The sequence below is a fragment of the Antedon bifida genome, chromosome 8 (assembly GCF_963402885.1).
Source record: "Antedon bifida chromosome 8, ecAntBifi1.1, whole genome shotgun sequence".
Classification (NCBI taxonomy): Eukaryota; Metazoa; Echinodermata; class Crinoidea; order Comatulida; family Antedonidae; genus Antedon; species Antedon bifida.
The window spans coordinates 21,997,488-22,020,454 of NC_136233.1; the positions used below are offsets into that span (position 1 = coordinate 21,997,488).

Here is a 22,967-nt window from a genome sequence, read left to right on the forward strand (position 1 = left end):
TAAATTTGTTCTGTTGTCTTACTCAAACAAATATAAAAACCATTTATTCATTTTTTTATTTATTTATTTTTTATTTATTCAATTTACAATCAAACAGAGATAAAAACCTACACTAACAGGCTGGGACAAAACAAAACAATAACCATTAAACAACGTTTACAATTTTAGATCTAAAAACGGATATAAACAAATTATTCGTAATGGCATTGTTTTTTTGTATTTTCTTCTTGGGAGCTGCCGTTTGTGACATAAGCCTAATTATGTTGAAATTGTTTAAATTTTATTAGTTCTTCTTAGTAGTAGGCCTACATATTTATTCATCATTCATTCATTTTAATTCAGATAATTTATCCATTTATAAATATTAACAAAGAAACTAATAAAACAAACTGTAGCCTATTTGACAATTTATGCAAAACAAAAATTGTCCAAATATAGATCATAGTTGATAGGTCCTTCAGGGAATCGTCTACTAAAAGCAAAACAAAAGTGGGGAACTGGGTCGTGGTATTGCGTTCATGATGAGGAAGGTGTAGGGGTAGAGTGTGTTGGGGTATGGTGTTCACACACTGTTGGGGGAGGGGGGGGGGGACTGCAGGGTGATGGTATGGCGTTCACACTGTATCAAACAATAGCATATCAATGCGGTAACGATCTTTAAGTTTTTCAATTTCTCTCGAACTAATCTGGTTATAATATTCCTCAAGAATAGACGTTTCTGAACTGTTTGTTGGGTTTGTTGACTGAGGATATTCGATACTTAAGTTCATAGCTTTTATAATATAAGTTGAATCTTCTGTCAATGTTTCAAAATGGCCATAATAATCATAATCTATTTCACACGGGTAACACAGACGATAAGCTTCCCGCCAATGTTCTTCAGGAGCGGCTAACAGACCATTACTAGTATCCGCTAAATAGTTAATAAATTCTCGAAATGTTACGGAATTAATTCCTTTTGTTTTCTCCGGTTTCGTCCGGTATTTCCGTATTATCTTCGGTACAAAATTATTTCTTAAAACTATCGACATACGGTTATTTTCTTCGAATTTATTTCTGTACGCTGAGAGAATCCGAGAAAACGGTTCCCTTAATATCATAAATTTCCTATAAGTTTTTAAAATGGTAGCGATCTCTTCCCGCGTTTTACTCTGGAGTGTTGTGTGAAATTTTGGCGTATGCACGACTGTCTGTTGGATATCACTCGGCGATCTAAATAACCCGCGTAAAACTAAGAACAGTCGTTTCCAGTTAGTGCAGCCTGTTTTTGGTATCGAGCAGTACATAATTTTAAATTTGTCTTCCACAAAAATATTCTGCAATGAAAGAGTCTCACGATATAATTCATGCGAGCATAATTCCTTGATGTGTTTCCGGCGGTTTTCGAATCGTTGACGGATCCGATCTTCGTCCGATTGTTGAACCTACAATGTAAATCGACAATTTAACAGAACATGATTGAAACAACTTATAGGCTGATATTTTTTAAAATTTTTTTCTGATAAAATGTTATTGAATTAATTTTTACTTTACCTCCATGAAAAGATCTCGACTTTGATTCACAACCTGTAAAAAAAAAATCAAAATATCAATTTTACTCATTTACTGCGCATGAGTCGTCGGAAAGAGCCAGGCGGCGTTTAAAAGGGAATTACCGTACTTAAGCCTGGTTTCCACTAGTAGTAATTCCCTCTCGAAGATTCCTGAGTTCTGATTGGTTGAGCAATTTATCGCGTCACACAAAAAGTAGTAAATGAATATGTGCAATTTGGTCAACGCTTTCGATTCGCGCGCTATAAACCGGGAAACAGTGACGTCATTGTACTTACACGTGTTACGTTTTGAATTTGACTATGGTAGTACACCATCCAACCTGTAAATAAATATCAAAAGCCACATTACCAAACGTGCTTAGAAAAACATCTTTTAAATGTTTTACTCACATTTCGTGGTGAAGTGAAGCGTGAAGTCTAGTCACGTTTATAAGAAAAAATAGATGTTTTAATTCAAGATTCAATATTCATGTACATGAAATGTGTTTTCCTGAGCTTAAAAACATACAATTTAAAACACATTATAAAAACGTAACACATTAACTAATTATCTTGAAAAATGTACATTATATTGATGATGATGTTTGATAATGTTTTTAATAAATGTCAGCCTAAGTAGTGAGCAAGTAACCGACTTTCGGTGATTCAGTGGTCAAATTGCTTGTGGTGCGCCTTAAGTTTTTGCGCTGCGTCAGTAGTGGGGGGGGGGGGGGGGAGACCATGGTTGGGTATCTTTACCGTAACCAGCAGTGAATGAAAAACACGGTCACCCGTGTTGGATCAGTTACGAACTGATGATGAAAGCAACAGTTAATAATAACCTGGTTGTTCGATCGAAAAATAACAGATGCTGCAATTACATTGTCTGTAGTCAATTAAGCAAACCATTTAACGGACATATAGGCCTAGAAATTGAAGTATGATGACAAGTGAAATCAATAATAATAATAATTTTTATTCGGCAAAAGTTCTTAAAAGTACGTCATACATTTGATCTTGCCAGGAGCAAGTAATAGGCATGAGCCCAAACAGAAAACAGCTCTTACTCCATCATTATTATAAAATATAAAACAAAAAACCAAGTAGTACAAATTATTTAAAAACAAAACAAAGTTATAATGGGATACACCAATTAAGAATAAGCTGCATTGAATAAACAATTACAACTTAATATTTTGAGATCAAATGTTTGGTGAGTTGGGCTTTAAAGTCTGAAATTGTAGCACATTGTTTAATTTCATTGGGAAGTTGCTCCCATAATCTAGGAAAAATAACAAACGATTAATTTAAAAATGTATTGGTCTTAGCCTTCCAAGTATTATAAACAATTATAAATTTGGGTACTTCGGTACGTACGTACGTACGTACGTGGCATCATTCATGCGTAAAATTGTCACGCGCGCGCGGAGGCTCAACACATAAGTCTGATGCTTTGCTAAACACACACAACCACAGTTCTAAATATTCCCACTGTGCATTTAACGGCAAATTGAACAACTCTTTTCTATCCGGTCATAAAGTTAGCACAGACTAACTACCGAACACCTCGAAAATCTACACATCCAATATAAAAATAGGCCTACCATAAAACTGTTTTATAGTTATAAATATTACCAACCTATGTGTAGGCCTCCTACAGTAGTTAATTTCAAATAGATCAATGCATTTTATGTTGGAAGAGCATGAACGCAATAATTAGTTGACCATAACTTATTCCCAACAAAAAATTAATTTTAAAATATCGCGTTGCAATAATTGCTCCACGTAGGCCTAAACCGTTTTAAAAAACGTTATTTTGACGATCGAGACCTAAATCAAATGGAGTTTTTAAAACCGAATTTAAAAATCGGTTCTTTTTTATGTGTACCCGTTTCTGCTGGTAAGAAAAACTGTTATTTAAAATAGTAAATACTGTATTTAAATCCGTATTATCGAAGAAACAGGCCCTTGGGGGGCTAATATAGTTTAATATTGATCACTAAATGTGAACCTAGGGCCTAGAAGTAAGAGTACAACGACCATCTTCGGTAGTCCATCATCACTGTAGGTAGTTATTAAGCGTGCGCGTGCATACTTACCAGACACGCCTTCTATCTTCCATTCGTAAATATAACTACAACCTAAAACAACGAGTAAAAGAACCCCAAATGCAACTTTCTGTCTCATTTCGACTGCTGTCACTTTACACTGGACCTTGTTCGATTAACAATGCCCCACGATTTGACAGTTATTCAATTATTGGGTATAATATGCACCGTTGCGCTAATCCGACCCGGCGCGGTGTTGAGTTTCACGACAACAAATCATTAGAATGGCAAAAACAAAAGGCTAACTGACTACGGATGGAAAAACGAGGAATACAAGTAATAATACAACTGTATGCCTGATTAGAAAAATACAAATATGAAATAGGTTCCATATATGGTTCATTCCAGTTCAACTTGGTAAAACGGAAACACAAAATGTCGGATTTTCCATTTAAAAAAATGTTCTGTTAGTGTTTTAAAAAAAGACCACCAATTAATCAACTATCGTTTCATTTTTATAGCAAGTAACAAAAACGATAAGTCTAATCAAAAAAAAAAACGATAAGTCTAATCAACTAATAAATAGTGGTGGAGAGTCTCTCGTCATGGTTCAATAAAATTAAAATTTACTTTATTGTATTTATTTGTTTATTTATTTATTTATTTATTTATTGAACATATGCTTTTAAATCAGCGGCACGCGTTTTTAAAACAGATTTACAATACAAAAATAATAAGGGATGCTATAAGAAAGTAGCCTAACTACGAAAAAAGGTAATCGTGACGTGCGCGCGTGATAAAATTAATAAATTCATATTCATAATAATTATAGAGGGCGACATGGAAGTTCTTGTCAAAAAGGTGAGTCAAGGATATGATGCACAGAGTGATGCGCTGTGGTACGGTTTTACACAAGAAATCCCTTGACGATGAGTCACACTTGACGTTGTGAAAGCCCAAGCCCACAAAATACAACGGTGACCCCACACACACATCAAAAGGGATATTGTAATCAGATGATTGTATTTCTTCACATTTATTGTTAGGAAATGTACGATGTACCGCAAAAAGGACGTGGCTGACATGACTAAGCATGTGTATAGTATTTTGTGATACGATTGAAAGTATTGTAAGTGAGCTTATTGGCGTTTTAAGGCGAACATTTTATTAGACAGCTAGGCTAGGCCTCCCAGCTAAAGGTAGTTAGTTAGGCCTCTAACTACTACTACTACTAGCTAGGCCAAACAAAGGCCACCCTAAAACAACTTGATCTTGATTGAATAATTGATAAACTAGCTAGGCCTACTTCTTTAGTAATTCTTTTTTGTTTATCTACTAGGGCCCCCCTAGGCCCCTATGAAATTATTTAGATTATCCCACACGCACACCCCTTCATCCTGAACTGAAGGGTTTTTATATGATTACATACACAGTAAGTATAGGCCCTATATATCTTATGTTGAGGTTAAATAAATACCTATATATATATATAGGCCTATAGCGAATTTGAATTTGGTCGTATTTTATTCTGTTTTGGTCGCAATAAAATCAATTTCTGGTATTTTGTGTCCGTCGTCGCTAGCTAAATAACGTACTGTACTTCACTCACCCAAAAAACATTTTAGGCAACAATGGTGAGAGTAAATTCGGCCTATGACCGATTTCAAAAGCTACTGTACAACAGATTTCATCTGCCACTCCTTATAAAAACAACATAAAAAATCAAAGGGAAATAAAAAAAAAGAACTGGCTAATTATGTGTCATCTGTCTTTAATTTCCTACAATGATCATTATAATTGTTAATTTTGTACTGTGATTTCAGTGAGTTTTACTGGTAGTGGGCCTTTGTTCCGTTATCTTAAATCTGTGTTATCAACCTGACACAGTTCAAATATCAGGGTCCTTGTGGCATTATGCAATATTTAAAGTTGCAAATTGAAAGTTACATTAAATGTATTGTTAACTCCATGTACAGTATAGGACATATTCATAAAGGGGAGTGACAAGAAAATCAGAGGTTATGTAGATGGCTAGACTGGTAAAAACAAATTTAGGCTATAAAGTGACCCCCACCTACTGTATTACCCCAAAACAAAATGCTACTTACTAATAATACAGTCAGATCTCTGAAAACCGGAAACTCTCCCAAAACCAGACTTTATTTAAGGTCCAAAAGGTCCCAAATTCATTTTTACCATTAAAAACACATTCTGAATACCAGACATGTTTTGCCAGCGCAAAGATGTCCGGTATTAGGAGAGTTGACAGTGCTACTTCAATTAAGAAAAACATTCTGATATAATAATGTTTCACTGAACTCTTACAATACCTTTTATCTATTAACAGGTTTGAGCACGTACTGCCACCATGGGTTGGTTCGAATCATTATGCGTTTGGAACCAAAAGATAACTGAAGCCGTCTGCGATCATTGTCGTCGCCTTTGTCAGGAGTGCTCATACAGAAGATTTGTAACTTATGGCGCCCTCACGCTCTTATGCTTCGGACTTTTTTTACTATTCAAAAAATATATGTTAAAAATAACTGGATTTTTACTAATAGGAAACGAAGTGGAAGGCTATTTGATATTTTTAGTAACATTTGTTTTAGTCTCGTTCCCGTTGATGTGGGGATATATATTTATAAACGTAGCCGCTGGGTATCGGTACGGATTTTTATTAGGAAGCGGTGTTACCGCAGTTTGTGTGCTTCAGGGATCAATTCTCGCATTCTTCATTTGTCGCAAGATGTGCTCATCGTGGATGCATTCCAAGATTCAGGGGGATTACATGAAAGCTATAATGACGGTGGTAGAGGGACCTAATGGATTTAAAGTGATTGCGTTGACACGTATGAGCCCTCTACCGTTTGGTGTTCAAAACGGGCTTTTTGCTGTGAGTAAAAAATAAATTTCCTCATTTCCTCAAAGGAAATTAAGTAATAATTGGAAAAGAATTCTCAGCTTTAGTAATTTAAGAGTCTTATTACTCCAAAAATAAATTATGAATGAATTAAGTTCTATATCATATTTAAAGTTTGTTTCATTTAAATGTTTAAAAAAAGTTCTGATAATTAAATTTGGGACATGACATTGACAACCATAAAGCTCTGTCTACACTATCAAACTACAGTAGTTTGACAAAAAAAGTGTGATGTGCACAAATATGGTAGTAATATTCCCAAATATGGTAGTGATATGACATCATCATGTCCATATATGGGCACATCATTTTTTTGTCACATAAAGTTTGATAGTGTAGACAGAGCTTCAGGCAGAAAACCATAATATTATTGTCTGTTTATCTTTGTATTGTGAAGGTAACGAATGTACCAGCAATGACATTTATGGTAGCGTCTACTCTAGGTCTGCTGCCAACGCAGCTACTAAACTCTTACGTTGGATCCACTCTACGTTCACTTGATGATCTTACGCAACAAAACAGTTCAACAATGGGTTATTGCATTGTATTCGTACAGGTACATATAGCACTACGCTGGATACACTTGGGTTGGGGTAATATACATGATTTTCTAGAAATCATGGTAGTCTAAATGGGTTTTAATGGGAAAAAAAATATTTTGGACCTCAAGAAAAGTTTGGTTTTGATAGTAATCAATCGTATTGGTGTTTTAAAGGGTTCAGGGACGATTCGGCCCTGAGACGATTCGGCCCAGGGCCGAATCGTCCCGGGCCGAATCGTCCCGTTACCGTTTTAAAGGGCGTTGGACAAGAACATATATTGGTTTTAATGTTACAACTTAACAAAAATATTCTATTAATAGTTTTTAAAACAAATTTTCTTATTTTTTGCAGGTTTTTGTTAGTATAATTCTCACGTTTTACATTCTCCAGCAAGCAAAGATGCAGTTAAATAAGACAATAGGAGATAACAAGAATCTATTACTTGAAGAAGGCATCCAATCAGAAAGGAAGGATGAAACGCTTCCAATGATCATAGTAGAAGAGGAGGAGTTAGAAATAGACACAACAAAACTCATGAATGAAAATGAAGTAGTGTTAAATGGCCACGCCCATTGTAATGGGAAATCATGAAAATGGTATAAAAACAACCAATAGGATAGTTATGCCATGACCACAATGGTAAATCATGAATATGCATTACAATGCTACAAAAACAACCAATAGGATATAATTATGCCATGACCACAATGGTAAATCATGAATATGCATTACAATGCTACAAAAACAACCAATAGGATATAGTTATGCCATGACCACATACCATTGTAATGGTAAATCATGAATATGCATTAAAACAATGCAGGCTGTGACTGAATTATACTGTATTCAATTAAAAATAAGTGTTCTTAATTAATACCAAATAATTGTGTATGTCTGTACAATGTATTCAGACCACACGAGGGCAGATCCAGGATTTTTCAGTGCAGCGCTAACATATAATAATATAGTAGTCTGTCAAATCTAGATATCAAAAAGTAGTACATAATTTCATTTTAGCCGTCAAAAAGGTTGGGGAAAGCGCTCGCCTCTGATCGGGATTCTCATAGATTTTCTACCAATAATCAAGGTTAATTTAGAATATGGTATTTAGACAAATGTTATTTTTACGACAATCAAATTTAAAATCAATTTACAACGCGATTGTTTTGCTTGCCACGAATACAGAATATCTTTAAAGCTCGTTTTCAAATCGTTCAAGTTGAGAATAAATAACGGTAATGATGATCCGTGGAATATTTACAGTTCAACTTCTGTGATCTGAACTACCGCAACGTAAACCCTGATGACATCTGGTAACTCAACGCAACGCCGACCAGAAAACCGACTTATAGTTAGCAGTTTGTTGCTACTGCCTGGTCAACACAAAATTGATTTGGAATTGAATTGACTTTCTAAAGCATATCTATTGACTATTATAACATGAGGCAATTTCAGGCCTCCGATTTGATAGTAATAATTAGTTAGCTTTATATGTTTCAATTTGAAATCACTGTATATATTTATTTTGATCGTACTTTTTGATATACCTCAATTAATTAAATGTTACAGTATTTTAGTTTAGGCGCCAGTAAATATATTAAACTGAAAAATGAAAAAAGGTTTAACATCCATTAAACAAATTTGAAAATGAAAAATGAAACATATAGTGATATTGTAACAGCGAGATTTCATTTCGGGATGGTAGACAGTAGTTTAACAGACTGTGATGAGTGGACAGTGGTGTAATGGCTATGAGCACTCACTGGCTAAACCCAGGGGCTCAAGGGCCCCAGAGCATGAGAAGCCACAATGCCTTTGCCCCTGCGTTACGTCACTGGAGTGGAACGTGTATTCCGGCCAGGTTCCAAATGCGTCTGTTGGATTAGTCTCCTTCATTTACTTTTCCGCACCGAAAAAAAAAACAGGATTGTTAAACAAAGTTATTCAAGTTATATGATTGTTATTAGTAAATTAAAACAGGATAGACTTGAAAAATGAAGAACAAATATGTTTAAATGAAAACATTATTTTCAATATTTATCTGTGTATCGAATCATATATTTCTTATAGTACATAATGGAGTGTTTTAAAACTTTTAATATTGATCAAATAATGTTTTTAAAACTAAAAAAGAATTATATTTTTGTTAGATCAATATTAGCATGAAAATATGATTTAATGATGTTGTTTCAAATTACATATTTACATTTAAGCCCGTAGCCAGGGAGGTTCGAAGATTCCCCCACCTCTTTCCTGAACTGAAGGGATCAGCTGTGAAAGTGCTAGTAAATAGCCCTAACTGATGAAAATGTTTTGGCCAATGTTACCTAGCCAGTCGCCAAATTATTTTCATCTAAGCCTAAATCTTTCCCTCAGTTTCCCTCTTACGCAGAAAAAGAACCACCTGTAAAATGAAAGGCTACCGGCTTGTATTTGGTATAAGAGGACAGTACTGTGATGTGTGCTAGGTAGAGGCACAGTGACATGAAAACAACTATATTTGAATGATTAATCAATTTTTGTTTTATAGTTATTGTACTGCTTTTCACTTTGACAGTGAATGTAATATATTGGGGTTGGGTTGAAATCAATATACGCTTTTGAAATCAGGCAAAATTTTGTTTTTATTGAACAATGGGTTTGTTTACACAATCGTGTATGATAAAACGATTTCAACAGCCCTTTAGAAATGGAAAGGGCAAATGTTTGCCAGATTGAGGTGTATGTGATTAGGCCTACTAAAGCAGGTTACTGCAAATATTAAGTTTCTTTATACATTGTATGCATGTTTATCGCAGTAAACGTCTTGTGTGCAATTTCCACTGAGGCTGAATTTATGAAAAGTATATTTTAAATAATTCTTGATTTTATTTTTTTAATGCTTCCGAATTGTTTTCAAAAATTATTACAGGCTCTGGGATTGAGAATTGTTTGTAAATAAAGTAAAAATCAAAATGATATTGTTGTACGACCACTTTGTTTATGAGGTTTTTAATTTTAAAATACTGGGTGAAATAATATTAAAATGTTTAAGATTTTTATTTTTTGTTTTCTCATTTAAAAGTCATCAAAAGCAATGTTAACCAATATTATTATTATATTAATATAATATTATTTTTGTTATCTTTTGTTAATAATTACCATAGTGTAAACAATCACTTGTCCTAGTTTTGACTTTATGTTCTCAGATTAGGACTCTACTGTGTAAACAACAATACAAATAAAATGATGACAAAACACATAAATGAGTTAGAGACTGGATGGATTTTAAATGTCACATTGTACCAAGGCAATCTAACAACAGGATGCTGAGCGCCGAAGATCAAAGGGTTTATCTGTGGCTGCGACACGATTAGTTCCTAAAGGGAAGAGAATATATGTATATTACAGTACTGTTGATATTTGTCGCAGCCAGACATAAGATCAAAGGACTGTTACAAGTTCCTATCTTGGCAAGGCGAGCTTAGTGTCCTGTTGTTAGATTGCCTTGTTTGTACATACTACCTTACAAAATGATCAATTTGTAATTCATGTGCAACAACAAATGTGAATATATAAAGGTTTTTAACAATATTTAAAATTAAAATAATTTCGTTTTTTTTATATTATTTAATTTTGAAGAATAAAATGTAGTGGTAATGCTCTAAACAGAAACATTGTATATCTTTTAAACCGCACGACCGATACTTGCGGCGTTATAACTGGGGCACGTTTTATTTATTCTCCTTTAGACATCAATTAGTCACTGAAAACAATTTTTTACACCAATTTCCCTATTCGTTAATTCTCCGCTGTTTCCCCTCTCGTCACAATCTGGTCACCACAAATTAACTAACTAAAAAGTGCTGTCACAAATCATGGAGAAAATATATTTCCTCCATAAACAAATACAGTAAGAAATATTAACAATTAAAATTTGTTTATAATTTATATTTACTTCTGCTTTGTTGTTTGTTATCAATTAATGTAAGTTAATAATTTATGTTAAATTTTATAAAATACAATAAATTAAGGGATTAAAAAAAATAACAAATTAAAAAAAAAGCTCTTATTCTAATCATACAGACATTTAAAAACAATAAATAACAAAGAAAAATTCATAAAATGACATATTTTGCAAACAAAATTTGATATCTAGAATCTGGAATGTTATTAAAAAATATTTGTTGTAATATTTCATTTTGGTATAAAACCATTTTTAATATTTGATGTATTACATACAGCAATCTATGTCGACAAATTAGTTTTAAATGTAAAGTCACAGAAACTGTGAGAGAAAAGGGCGCCCCCGACCAAGACTGAAACTCGTTTGATATGCAGATGGTCTGCCAGTTGACCACTGGAAAAGAAGGCCTAAGTTCGAGTCTTGGCTAGGGACGTTGTTCATCTTTACCGCTTTGCGTTAAGTCAATTTTACATCATCTTGTGCTTTAGTGATGACTAATTTAATATTTGCGGTAACACAGTCAATTCTCTATTTTTAATAAAAATGTACAGACAAAACCGTAAAATTAAGCAATTCTATAAAAAGCACCCTCGAACCCAAAATAAAATTCTAAAAAATCTATTTTAATATTATAAATAGGTCTACATTATAAAAATAGGTAGAATGGGGTACTTGGTACCATACGTATGTATGTATGGTATTTGCTAACACATGTGTCCTAATGCAGTGAGCTGATCAAGTCCCTAGCCTAAATCATATTTCTTCATAATTTCTTCGTCTAATGCTATTGTATTGTTTTAAATATTATGATACATATTTCCTCAAGTTACTTGCTCATTTTGTCTTTTATTTGTAATCTGGAAGCCCGCCCTCAAGAGTTCCAAGTTCAACACTATGTCGTATTATCAAAGAATATCTATGTATTATTCACCTTACAATTCAACTAAGAAATGTGAGCCGATGAGGGCGCTTGCACTACTTTTCTTCTCGGTTGTTGTCCACGATAACAATATACTTGTAAAAGAATGGCAACATCTATGGAAACTTGTAAGACGCCACAAACCCAGAACTGCATCGGCGCTTCATTCACAACGAAATAACCAGTCTTGAACAGGTCACCTGACAACCAGAAGCATACCATCTGTACGCTGTCAACGAAATAACGACATCAAAAATAATTGAATAGTAATAAAACATTTTTTTAATTTCTTTAGGCACATGTGGCCAAGGATTACCAATAGTAAATTAATCACTGTCCTATCAGATAGGTGGTAATCCCCCTGATACAGGGTTTTGTTACTTGATACTGGTTTTGTGAACCGGTTCAGTAACCCCCTACTCGTCTCAAATGATGAACTGGGTTCTTTAGGACAAACTATGTACACTGGAGTGTGATTTGCCCAAATATGGTAGTGATATGCCCAAATATGACAGAGCTTTAGCATCATTCTATTGCATTTTGTTATATAATTCATAATTTTAATATTCAAATACCTCATTCCTTGCGTTGATTTATTTTGTAGATTCCTATAAAACTGCGGAGAACCTAACATTGCTTCTGTAAAGACGGCAAGAAAACCTATCAATTCCACGTAAACAAAAAACCCAAGAAACAAATAGTTGATAAGAGCACCGGTTAGGGTGAATACCGCCAGGAATAAAACGTAATCTCTAAAACGACTCCATTGCCAAAAGTACCGTGCATCAAAATCTATCAAAAAAATAATTGTTATAACTTTATTATAAAAATTAGTGTTTTATTGATTAATAGTTTTATTGATTTAGTTTATCTATCCTGTAATTGGATGCGTATGAAATAAAAACAATTTTTAAAAATTGGAATTTCAAGACACATCATTCGATTTCATTAAAGCTCGGTCCCCACTTGGAAGTAACACAAGAACGTAGACGTAACCCAAGAGAGTTGACCAATCGCAAGTGACAGTTCGGCTGATCAATCGCGTCATTATTGATCAATTTACTTGCACTGCGCTTGTGTGCATGTGGGAACCAATCCTAATTGAAAATCGCAAGAAGGAATAATCTAATACATGGTGTAAAGTGGTGACTGTAACATAGGACAATTTTAAAGGATTTTTCACCCACTGTTAGTGCTGCCACTGATGTATTGCAATACCTACCAATGAAAGCTTTCAATGGGCTTGCAACGAGAAGCTGCTGAGAAGAGGAGGAAGTCTTTAAGGAATCGTCATTAGGATCTGAAGGACAAATGGAAAGTGAACAGGATGAGCATGCTAAGCAGATAGTGATGAAGAAAAGGCAATGGATGCAATACAACAGTGGCAGCAGTATGGAGACAAAGATTGTAAGCCAAGGCAAGCAAGGATGATGTGTACAGCGATTTTAAGCCAAGGCAAGCAAGGGTGATGTGTACAGCGATTGTAAGCCAAGGCAAGCAAGGGTGATGTGTACAGCGATTGTAAGCCAAGGCAAGCAAGGGTGATGTGTACAGCGATTGTAAGCCAAGGCAAGCAAGGGTGATGTATACAGCGATTGTAAGCCAAGGCAAGCAAGCATGATGTGTACAGCACTTTGGTCTTTTTTTTTTTGGAAAAGCGCTTTATAAATCAATATAGTATAGTATAGTATGTGAAAAAGCCAAAGTGTACTAGAACTAGTGTACAGCACTTTGGTCTTTTTTTTTTGGAAAAGCGCTTTATAAATCTATATAGTATAGTCAGGGAGATGGTATAGTATAGTATAGTATGTGAAAAAGCCAACGTACACTAGAACTAGTGTACAGCACTTCGGCCTTTTTTTTTTTTGAAAAGCGCTTTATAAATCTATATAGTATAGTCAGGGAGATGGTATAGTATAGTATAGTATGTGAAAAAGCCAACGTACACTAGAACTAGTGTACAGCACTTCGGTCTTTTTTTTTTTTTGAAAAGCGCTTTATAAATCTATATAGTATAGTCAGGGAGATGGTATAGTATAGTATGTGAAAAAGCCAACGGACACTAGAGTCCCCTTTTTGGGATACCTCCCATTTAGGGGACACTTTCCTATGAAACAAACGAGGGGAAATGATTTAACACCACTACTAAACTAAAATTAGGAACCAAGTCAAAATTATTCTACTGCAGTTACTGCAGTAGCTACATTTTATTTATTGCAATGATGTATGATATATAATTTTATTATCAATGTGCATATTATGAGGCAGTTACTGTAATAAGCAGTGTGTATGATTACCCAGAAAAACAAAGCTTGTTAAGTAATTGTAAAAAATGTTAAAGAGTAAATAAATTCAATAACTGCAGTAACTGCAGTAGAATAAAAAAATAGATCCGATATCAAACCTGTAAATTTTCGTTTTCTTGTTGCTATTTCTTGCATGGCTTTGACTTGAGTGCATAGATGCAGCATCACCAGCATAGTGGCTAGCATGATCACACTCTGTGCTAAGAGTGGGAACTCAAATGGATGTCCAAACCTGTACAAAACAACAAATCAATTGTGTTTATTATTCATTGTTAAATCTTAATTTTTTTTCATTATCATCAATTGAAAGAATAAATGTTTAGTTGAATGTTAAGGCCAATTTACACAGACAAGCGGTAACGGTAAGCAGAAAAATGTGTAGCTCTTCGTACATAGAATCTGTATCTATCCTGAACGAAAACCACCCGTACGCCCCGCATTGTTTGTAATATGGTTATAAGGAATAACATAGATTCTATATTTTTATTACCGTTACAGCTCGTCTGTGTAATTGGCATTTATAATTATACCATTATCCGACGGTGGTGTGATATATTAATGTATATTAATGTTCTTCTTTTCGGAGAGAGAGACTAATGTTGGTTTATCCAGGTAAGCTAGGTACGATAGACTATTGTAATCAAATCATTAAATTAATAATCACAAGCATAAATGTCTGAATTAAGTTTACAAAAACTAACAAACTTACCAAAAAAAAATTCTTAATAAATTAGCCAATATTAAAGCGAGACACACGTAAGTTGAAAAGCCGTCAGCATTGTCTGTGCGTTTGATTTGTAGGTATTGTGGGATATAAGGCACGATTCCGCCGAACATAATGCTTCCCGACGCAATCCATGACACCAAATTGGAAAGAGAAAGCTCCGGAAGAGATAATTGGAAGTTTTGGAAAAGTTTGTAAATTAAATTATCCATTTTAAATAATGGTTCATGGCCCAAAATTGATTGCAAAAACAAATTCTTTTCTGAATAGTATCAACTATAAACAGCAGCAAAGTTGTGTAGCGACATTGTTTATCTGAAAGAAAATAAATACTGTACATTGACAATTCAAATTATTATTAAATTTATTGAGAATTAGAATTACAATTAGGCCTAAACTAGGCCCCTAGCTAGCAGCTAGCTAGATGAATTAAAAATTTTAATTTATAAATTCTGTAATAATAAACTAACAAGTAACTAAAATCAATTCAATGTTATTTATAAAAGGAGAAACAGCCGACAGACTAGGCCTAGCCTAACTAGGCCTATCACTAGTAAGCCTCTACTACAACTGAATACCCCTAGTAGCTAGGCCTACCTAGCCTAGATAGGCTGGCCACAAGACAGTACAGCTAGCACGGCAGTTTGTGGGATCTTTCTGTACTGCCATGCCAGCCATCTCCTCCTGCTGTCAACAAAGTTACTATATTATACCACACTAGGCCTACTAGTGTTTTAAAAACACTACAATATGACGTAATTAATCAACAATACCGTAATGTTTTTGGTTTCCACAATCGTCTTTATATATATGATGTTATTTTGAATACATAATATTGAATATTTTTGCGGTTTTCAAAACACAAGGAGCAGAGTGGTGGCACACTTTACTTGACCTCTTCATGACCTGAAACGTCATCACATTCAAGGACGCGACCCTGGTTTTCTTTTACTTTGCAGGATCGGGAGGTATATTCAGAGCGTCATTCTGGCGATTGGAGCATCCTCTACTTCTCTACGGAGCGCCATTTATGCCTTTATTAACTTCAATAATAGAAATTGTACTACGGTAACTGCTCAAGTGGACCCAATTTAGCACCAGGGTAGCACAGTGATATAAAATAGAAATAAAGTCACTAAATTTTAATATCTTTTCGTATGTTAATACACTGTGCTCAAGTGGACCCAATTTGGCGCCAGTGGAGCACAGTGATATAAAATAGAAATAAAGTCATTTAAGTTTCAATATCTTTTCGTATGTTAATACACTGTGCTCAAGTGGACCTAATTTGAAGTCACTTTAAGTTTAAATATCTTTTCGTATGTTAATACACTGTGCTCAAGTGGACACAATTTGGTACCAGTGGAGCACAGTGATGTAAACTAGAAATAAGTTACTGAATGTTAATATCTTTTCGTATGTTAAACTGTGCTCCAGTGGACCCAATTAAGTTTCAATATATTTTCGTATGTTAATACACTGTGCTCCAGTGGATCCAATTTGGCATCAGTGGTGGAGCACAGCGAAATAGTCACATACAAAAAGAATTTAATTCGTCACTTTGACTTTGAATTTTAGGTGATCATTTTTATAATTTTACTGATATTTAATTTTTAAAAAACATGCACGTATGTTGAATATTACTGCAAAATATTGATTTATGCAATCCTGTTACCTGATATGATGCTTATGGTGCTGATTGGTGCCTATTATGTGTCATAGAATATATGCTCTATACTCTACAGTGTACTGTATATCTATATACAGTGTAACATAGGTGAAATTACGGGACCCACATCATGCATGTTTGAATTTTGAAAAATACTTCTGAAAATACTTCAAAAATATTTCAAACTTCCAGGTATATATGTTAAATATCGGTACTCTATAAAAATTAGTTTCAAACCATATCAGTTATTTTAATAACTTGCGTTTGTCTAAGATAAATACTTATTTAGTGTCCCCGGAGAGTGCACCTATTCATGGAAATATGAAATTAAATACTCCAGTACTAGCCCACCATGGTTGTGGCAGAGCTAATAATAATGAAAATAGAGCCCAGAATTGCACTTATACTTATTACTATACATAATCACCTATGATAATTATGGTAATGTTCAAATTTCAAATATCCAGATGCGACTTCAAAGTTGTAGGTGTGGTTTTCTACTTTAAAACTCGACTTCGTATAAGGCCTAGTCCGGCGGCGGAATTAGTCTAAGCTTCGAAATTGGTCTAAAAATCGGCATCTTTGGAAATGTTCTATATTTGATCTTATTTCACTCTCCATTAACCCCATACAAAAACCATCGGAGACAAACTATCTGTTTAAAACATGTTTATTCTGGGGACGGTGCGGCCATACACACCAACTACCATAAAAGTTTATTCATAACATTTTACAATACAATATCTTGCATGAATCGGACATTTTCGCTACCAATGTAGCAACATTAACAAAATCAAAATTTAACAGTGTGGCGTGTTGACCGCGAATGACTAACAATACCATCTTTCCCACTACACCTGCACAACCATTGCATAACAACGCACGGCATACCAAACCGTTTCGTACACTTGCGATGAAAATATAAATTCAATTTATTTTAAAATTGAGGGCGGCAAACATAACATTTACGAGATCGAATTCAGGTTGAAAAAAAAAATTAAATAAAAAAAAAGATGTTAAATGTGCTCTCCCTGCCTCAGCACTAAGGCCCTGCCACAGCCTTTTGGGGTCGTTTCCAGCACATCACCAGATGCATTGATGTTGTCGCCTCATGATGTGTGGTGGAAAGGGGGACGTATAATTCTGTGAACCCCAAACACAGTGGCCGCATGCCTTTAACTCTATTCCACCGACCAGCGTGGGAATCGAACCCACGACATACGTGTTGTCAACACGACGCTCAGGCGACTGAGCTAACTGATCATTTTGGTTTTAAGAAGGTTAATATGATAGTTATGACGTACTGATGAATTACGTAATACACGTATAAATAGACTATTATCAGCTGTTCAGTCATGTACTACTTTGTAGCGTAACGGGTAATGCTCAGCTTTGAGTGCTCTCAGCTCTAGTAGATTGGGTTCGAACCTCTACAGATTTTTTTTTTTTTTTAATGGAAAATAATGAATATTGTTTTTCTTTTATTTTGAAAGAGAGATATTTTGAGGGTTGTAAATGTCAGGCCTAAACAAGTGGACCTTTTTTAAAATCAGAAACAAAGTTGCATGGCATTATTTTCTATCCATTCTTTTCGAGATTACTTTTGCAAACTAAAAGAGGGGAGCTGATAGGTTCCCGGCCGAAAAATGTTTTATTTACATGATTTGAACAATCTTCTAATGTAAAGATTAACAACATCAAAATTTAACAGTGTGGCGTGTTGACCGCGAATGACTAACATACCATCTTGCCCATAACACACCTGCACAAACACATTTGCATAACAACGCACGGCATACCAAACTGTTTAAAATAGAGCTGCAAGGTCCCCGGAAATGACATCTATTATTTTTTCAAACATGGTATAAGACTCTTCATGAGTAGCCCACCATGCTTGGGGCTGAGCAAAGATAATTTTGAAAAATAGAGCTGCATAGGTTCCCGCCCAAAAAAAATGGCACTTTACATGATTTTAAATTATATGAAACAAACTATTAATAAGACTCACCAGGGACAATAGAGCTTGTCATCGGAAAGTGCTCCTATAATTCATTAACATATGAAATTAAATATTAAGTCTCCAGTACTAGCCCACCATGGTTGGGGCAGAGCTAATAATGAAAATAGAGCCAAGAATTGCACTTATACTTATAACTATACATAATCACCTATGATAATTATGATAATGTTAAAATTTCAACTATCCAGATGCGACTTCAACATTTTAGGTGGGGTTTTCTACTTTAAAACTCGACTTCGTATAAGGCCTACCCGGCGGCGGAATTATTCTAAGCTTCGAAATTGGTCTAAAAATCGGCATCTTTGCCAATGTTCCATATTTGATCTTATTTTACTCTCCATTATCTCCATACAAGAACCATCGAAGACAAACTATCTGTTTAAAACATGTTTATTCTGGGGACGGTGCGGCCATACACAGCAACTACCATAAAAGTTTATTCATAACATTTTACAATATAATATCTTGCATGAATCGGACATTTGCGCTACCAATGTAGCAACATTGATTAACAAAATCAAAATTTAACAGTGTGGCGTGTTGACCGCGAATGACTAACAATACCATCTTTCCCACTACACCTGCACAACCATTGCATAACAACGCACGGCATACCAAACCGTTTCGTACACCTGCGATAAAAATATAAATTCAATTTCTTTTAAAATTGAGGGCGGCAAACCTAAAATTTACGAGATCGAATACGGGTTAAAAAAAAAAATTAAATGAAAAAAAAGATGTTAAATGTGCTCTCCCTGCCTCAGCACTAAGGCCCTGCCACAGCCTTTTGGGGTCGTTTCCAGCACATCACCAGATGCATTGATGTTGTCGCCTCATGATGTGTGGTGGAAAGGGGGACGTATAATTCTGTGAACCCCAAACACAGTGGCCGCATGCCTTTAACTCTATTCCACCGACCAGCGTGGGAATCGAACCCACGACATACGTGTTGTCAACACGACGCTCAGGCGACTGAGCTAACTGATCATTTTGGTTTTAAGAAGGTTAATATGATAGTTATGACGTACTGATGAATTACGTAATACACGTATAAATAGACTATTATCAGCTGTTCAGTCATGTACTACTTTGTGGCCTAACGGGTAATGCTCAGGTTTAGGCGCTCTCATCTCTAGTAGATTGGGTTCGAACCTCTACGGATACTTTTTTTTTTAATAAAAAAAAAAATAAATAAAAAATAAATAAATAAATAAAATAATGAATATTGTTTTTCTTTTATTTTAAAAGAGAGATATTTTGAGGGTTGTAAATGTCAGGCCTAACACAAGTGGATCTTTTTTAAAAATGCATGGCCTTATTTTCCATTAAATAGACTGCCATAAAACCTCGAAAAGAAGCCCATGTGCTCCTTCATTTTTGGTACTCTTGGGTGGGCTTCTTTTCCACATGAAGTTCTTTTCGAGATTACTTTTGCAAACTAAAAGAGGGGAGCTGATAGGTTCCCGGCCGGAAAATGTTTTATTTACATGATTTGAACAATCTTCTAATGTAAAAATTAACAACATCAAAATTTTAACTTTTTTACTCTGCTAAAGGAAACACAAAGGATATTAGGAGGACTGAGGAAGATTGAAGCCTATTGATCGAAACGTCTAGAAACTCAACAGTTCTTTTCAGAACTAATATACATGGTGTACCGCAAACTTTATATCAACAAAGGATTTTTTTTCTTAAATTTATTAAAATTTAGTGACTTTATTTCTATTTTATACCACTGTGCTCCCCTGGTGGCAAATTGGGTTCAATTGAGCACAGTGTATGAACATACAAAATATATTAAAATTCAGTGACTGGACCAGTTACCGTAGTACTATTTCTATTTCAGAAGTAAATAAAGGCATAAATGGCGCTCCGTAGAGAAGTAGAGAATGCTCCATCGTCAGAATGACGCTCGGAATATACCTCGGATCGGAGGATGCAGCAAGCAATCAAAACACAAAGTTTGACCGTACCACACCAGGCACTCACTGGTTTGTATGATTTTTATGTCTCATTACATGTTATGAAAAGAATTATATTGTTAAAAATAAAAGTACACTATTTATTATCCTCCTATCCTGGACTAGCCCTATACGTCCTAAAACTCCCTGGTCCTCCTAGGCTAGTAGGCCTAGGCTAAGAGGACCTTCTAGGGCCTAGCTCTAGTCTAGTAGCACCGCCCACGAGAGAGTACAACTTTATTAGGCTACCCTGGCCTAGGACTAGGTTTAGGCCTAGCCTAGTAGTCACTAGTAATACGCCTAGTCCAGGTATTATTAGGCCTAGGAAGCAAAGGCTAGTCTAAGGAGGAGTATGAATGCCCAGGCATGATGCCACTTAGATCAGGCACGTCCAAGGCAATGATTGAATTGTGGTTATATTTGGTATAATAAATCATGTATTACTATTCATTGGTACTTTTTTGTTTGTTTTATTAGGTACGAGAGAACAGTGAATCTGTCCCCTGCAGTGAATGCACACCATTTTACATAACAAATAGCAACAATGAGATTTAGTGGATTAGCAAGATTTTGCCATCATTCCGTCCTCTCCAATGGCTCCTCCATCAGATGCATCTTTTCATTAACACATTTCTGCAGACATTTTGGAAGAAATAAAGGGATCAGGCATCAAATAAATCGATGGGTTGCATCGGCATCAAATAACAAAGGCATCGCAAAGTCGAAAACCAAGGGTTCTCAACAAATTCAGATTGGGAAAAAAGGTTATTTAATAAATCATTATAAAACTTGAAAGACAACATATTTAAAGAAAAAAATGGTGTGGGATATAGACAAGTTTTCAGTAATCATTTAAAAATTGTTGTAGACATAGTTTTTCAAATAAAATTAGAAAGTAATGCTACAGCAAGCAATATTTAAGTATTAAATTACTGTATAAATATACAGTAGATTTACATTTCATGTGTGGAGAGCCAATATATTTGGCCGCAGTAGATAGCTTTTAAAATGGATTGCTATCATTGTTATTATTATTATTTTTTTTTCTATACAGTTGCACAGGCAAGTAAAGACGTAACTTACATAGCTGTTGTTGTAGTTGGTGCAGTCTTATTAAGTAAGTGTTTGTCTATTCCATATACACAAAAAACAAATGACAATATTACTATTGTTTGTAATAATTAATGGATATAAAATATTTCATGGTTATTTACTTGTTTTTCTTTCAGTTGCAATGTTCTATACTGTCGGACAAGAGCTAATGGACTCAAAAAGTCCAAATTCAGTTTTCACACGAAGCTTAAAGTTATGTAAAAATAATTATGAGGTGTGTAAAACATTTTTTCAAATCAACTGAAATTATTTCAATAGACAGTATTTTGTTTTTTAAAATGCTACAATTTTGTGTTATATATACAGGTTGTAGAAGCGATTGGAGAACCTGTGAAGGGATATGGTGAAATGGATAGGAGAGGGCGCCGTAGGCATGTTAGGTAATTTAAATTGCCATTATTCGATTAACAAAAAATCTGTTCAAGTACAGTACTTTTTTTATGTTCTCAAAATGCTTAATGCCAAAGTCCCAAAAAGTGAATACACCAATTGCCTTTAATGTAATTCAAATGTACAAAAAAACAAAAAACTGCTTATTTAAAATTGTAAATACAAAGTAAAAAATAATATTTTTACAGCCATATGATTTTTACCAAAAATGATATCCAATATATGAGAATGAAGTTTTACATTGAGGGCAGCAAACAGAAAGGCACAGTGCATCTACAAGTTGAGCAGGTAAACGAGAACAATTATTTATTTATTCGATAGCGTTTAACAAAAAACAGTTTATATGCTTCGCGATACCATGCAATACGTAATTTAATTACTCCAAACTAAAACTTGTTTCCGAATTGGACGTAATGCAATCGCGATACAATCGATCATCCAAACTGTGTTGCGCCAGGGTTGTAACTCGTACGACTGTTTCGACATTCCCGAGACTTGGTGTGACGTACTAATTTCTTTCTTTACTTCCAGGTTGCAAGTGGTAAGCTAGAGTACAATTACATGTACGTGGATCTAGACGGCTACCCGCAAAGGAGATTAATCATCGAAGATTGAAATAAACTTTGACCTACGCACGTCGTTGAAAAAGAGTATAAAAAAAATGTTTGAAATAGCCATACTACAGTACTTAGTAGACAGAGAGCATTTACGCCAGTGTGGCTTTCTCACATGCTACACATACTATGTTATAGACATTTTGTAGATTTTATATTTATGAATGAATGAAATGAATGAATGAAAATAAATTGGCTATGGACGATATCGCTCTATTGGTGTATTGGAAATGTCCAACAACTACACAAAATAATACAATTAA

The 22,967-nt window shown here is 34.6% G+C and overlaps 4 protein-coding genes across 5 annotated transcripts; 2 read left to right on the forward strand and 2 right to left on the reverse strand.

Moving 5' to 3' along the window:
• Window positions 1-86: 86 nt before the first annotated feature.
• Window positions 87-3,719, reverse strand: LOC144851070 (carbohydrate sulfotransferase 9-like). Its single transcript, XM_078708592.1, has 4 exons — window positions 3,632-3,719; window positions 1,830-1,873; window positions 1,534-1,566; window positions 87-1,424 (listed from the first exon to the last, which is right to left on the reverse strand). Exons 1-4 carry the CDS (start codon window positions 3,717-3,719, stop codon window positions 615-617), a joined length of 975 nt encoding a protein of 324 aa, XP_078564718.1. The 3' UTR covers window positions 87-614.
• Window positions 3,720-4,479: 760 nt separating this feature from the next.
• LOC144851161 (transmembrane protein 64-like) lies at window positions 4,480-9,936 on the forward strand. The gene is made up of 4 exons (XM_078708723.1): window positions 4,480-4,709; window positions 5,928-6,473; window positions 6,898-7,056; window positions 7,394-9,936. Exons 2-4 carry the CDS (start codon window positions 5,949-5,951, stop codon window positions 7,631-7,633), a joined length of 924 nt encoding a protein of 307 aa, XP_078564849.1. The 5' UTR covers window positions 4,480-4,709; window positions 5,928-5,948; the 3' UTR covers window positions 7,634-9,936.
• A 351-nt stretch (window positions 9,937-10,287) lies between these two features.
• LOC144851162 (solute carrier family 66 member 2-like) lies at window positions 10,288-15,833 on the reverse strand. 2 transcript variants are annotated; one of them, XM_078708724.1, is made up of 6 exons: window positions 15,711-15,833; window positions 14,923-15,252; window positions 14,312-14,445; window positions 13,130-13,207; window positions 12,483-12,699; window positions 10,288-12,136 (listed from the first exon to the last, which is right to left on the reverse strand). In XM_078708724.1, exons 2-6 carry the CDS (start codon window positions 15,147-15,149, stop codon window positions 11,932-11,934), a joined length of 861 nt encoding a protein of 286 aa, XP_078564850.1. In that variant the 5' UTR covers window positions 15,150-15,252; window positions 15,711-15,833; the 3' UTR covers window positions 10,288-11,931. The 2 variants fall into 2 exon arrangements, with proteins under 2 accessions (XP_078564850.1, XP_078564851.1); XM_078708725.1 differs by lacking the exon at window positions 13,130-13,207.
• A 4,680-nt stretch (window positions 15,834-20,513) lies between these two features.
• Window positions 20,514-22,912, forward strand: LOC144850453 (mitochondrial import inner membrane translocase subunit Tim21-like). Its single transcript, XM_078707736.1, has 7 exons — window positions 20,514-20,617; window positions 21,065-21,351; window positions 21,642-21,704; window positions 21,817-21,914; window positions 22,007-22,080; window positions 22,279-22,378; window positions 22,622-22,912. The coding sequence occupies exons 2-7, from the start codon at window positions 21,132-21,134 to the stop codon at window positions 22,703-22,705; spliced, it is 639 nt and encodes a 212-aa protein (XP_078563862.1). The 5' UTR covers window positions 20,514-20,617; window positions 21,065-21,131; the 3' UTR covers window positions 22,706-22,912.
• The last annotated feature ends 55 nt before the right edge of the window (window positions 22,913-22,967 follow it).

Coding starts and splice junctions, on each gene's coding strand:
- LOC144850453 (XM_078707736.1), top strand. CDS start 21,132: ATGAGATTTAGTGGATTAGCAAGATTTTGCCATCATTCCGTCCTCTCC. Junction 22,081..22,278: donor GGGCGCCGTAGGCATGTTAG/GTAATTTAAATT, acceptor ATATTTTTACAG/CCATATGATTTTTACCAAAA. Junction 22,379..22,621: donor TGCATCTACAAGTTGAGCAG/GTAAACGAGAAC, acceptor CTTTACTTCCAG/GTTGCAAGTGGTAAGCTAGA.
- LOC144851161 (XM_078708723.1), top strand. CDS start 5,949: ATGGGTTGGTTCGAATCATTATGCGTTTGGAACCAAAAGATAACTGAA. Junction 6,474..6,897: donor TTCAAAACGGGCTTTTTGCT/GTGAGTAAAAAA, acceptor TGTATTGTGAAG/GTAACGAATGTACCAGCAAT. Junction 7,057..7,393: donor ATTGCATTGTATTCGTACAG/GTACATATAGCA, acceptor TATTTTTTGCAG/GTTTTTGTTAGTATAATTCT.
- LOC144851162 (XM_078708724.1), bottom strand. CDS start 15,149: ATGGATAATTTAATTTACAAACTTTTCCAAAACTTCCAATTATCTCTT. Junction 14,446..14,922: donor TTATTAAGAATTTTTTTTTG/GTAAGTTTGTTA, acceptor TGTTTTGTACAG/GTTTGGACATCCATTTGAGT. Junction 12,137..12,482: donor AAATCAACGCAAGGAATGAG/GTATTTGAATAT, acceptor TTTCGTTGACAG/CGTACAGATGGTATGCTTCT.
- LOC144851070 (XM_078708592.1), bottom strand. CDS start 3,719: ATGAGACAGAAAGTTGCATTTGGGGTTCTTTTACTCGTTGTTTTAGGT. Junction 1,567..1,829: donor AAATTCAAAACGTAACACGT/GTAAGTACAATG, acceptor TTTTTTTTACAG/GTTGTGAATCAAAGTCGAGA. Junction 1,425..1,533: donor GTCGAGATCTTTTCATGGAG/GTAAAGTAAAAA, acceptor TTTACATTGTAG/GTTCAACAATCGGACGAAGA.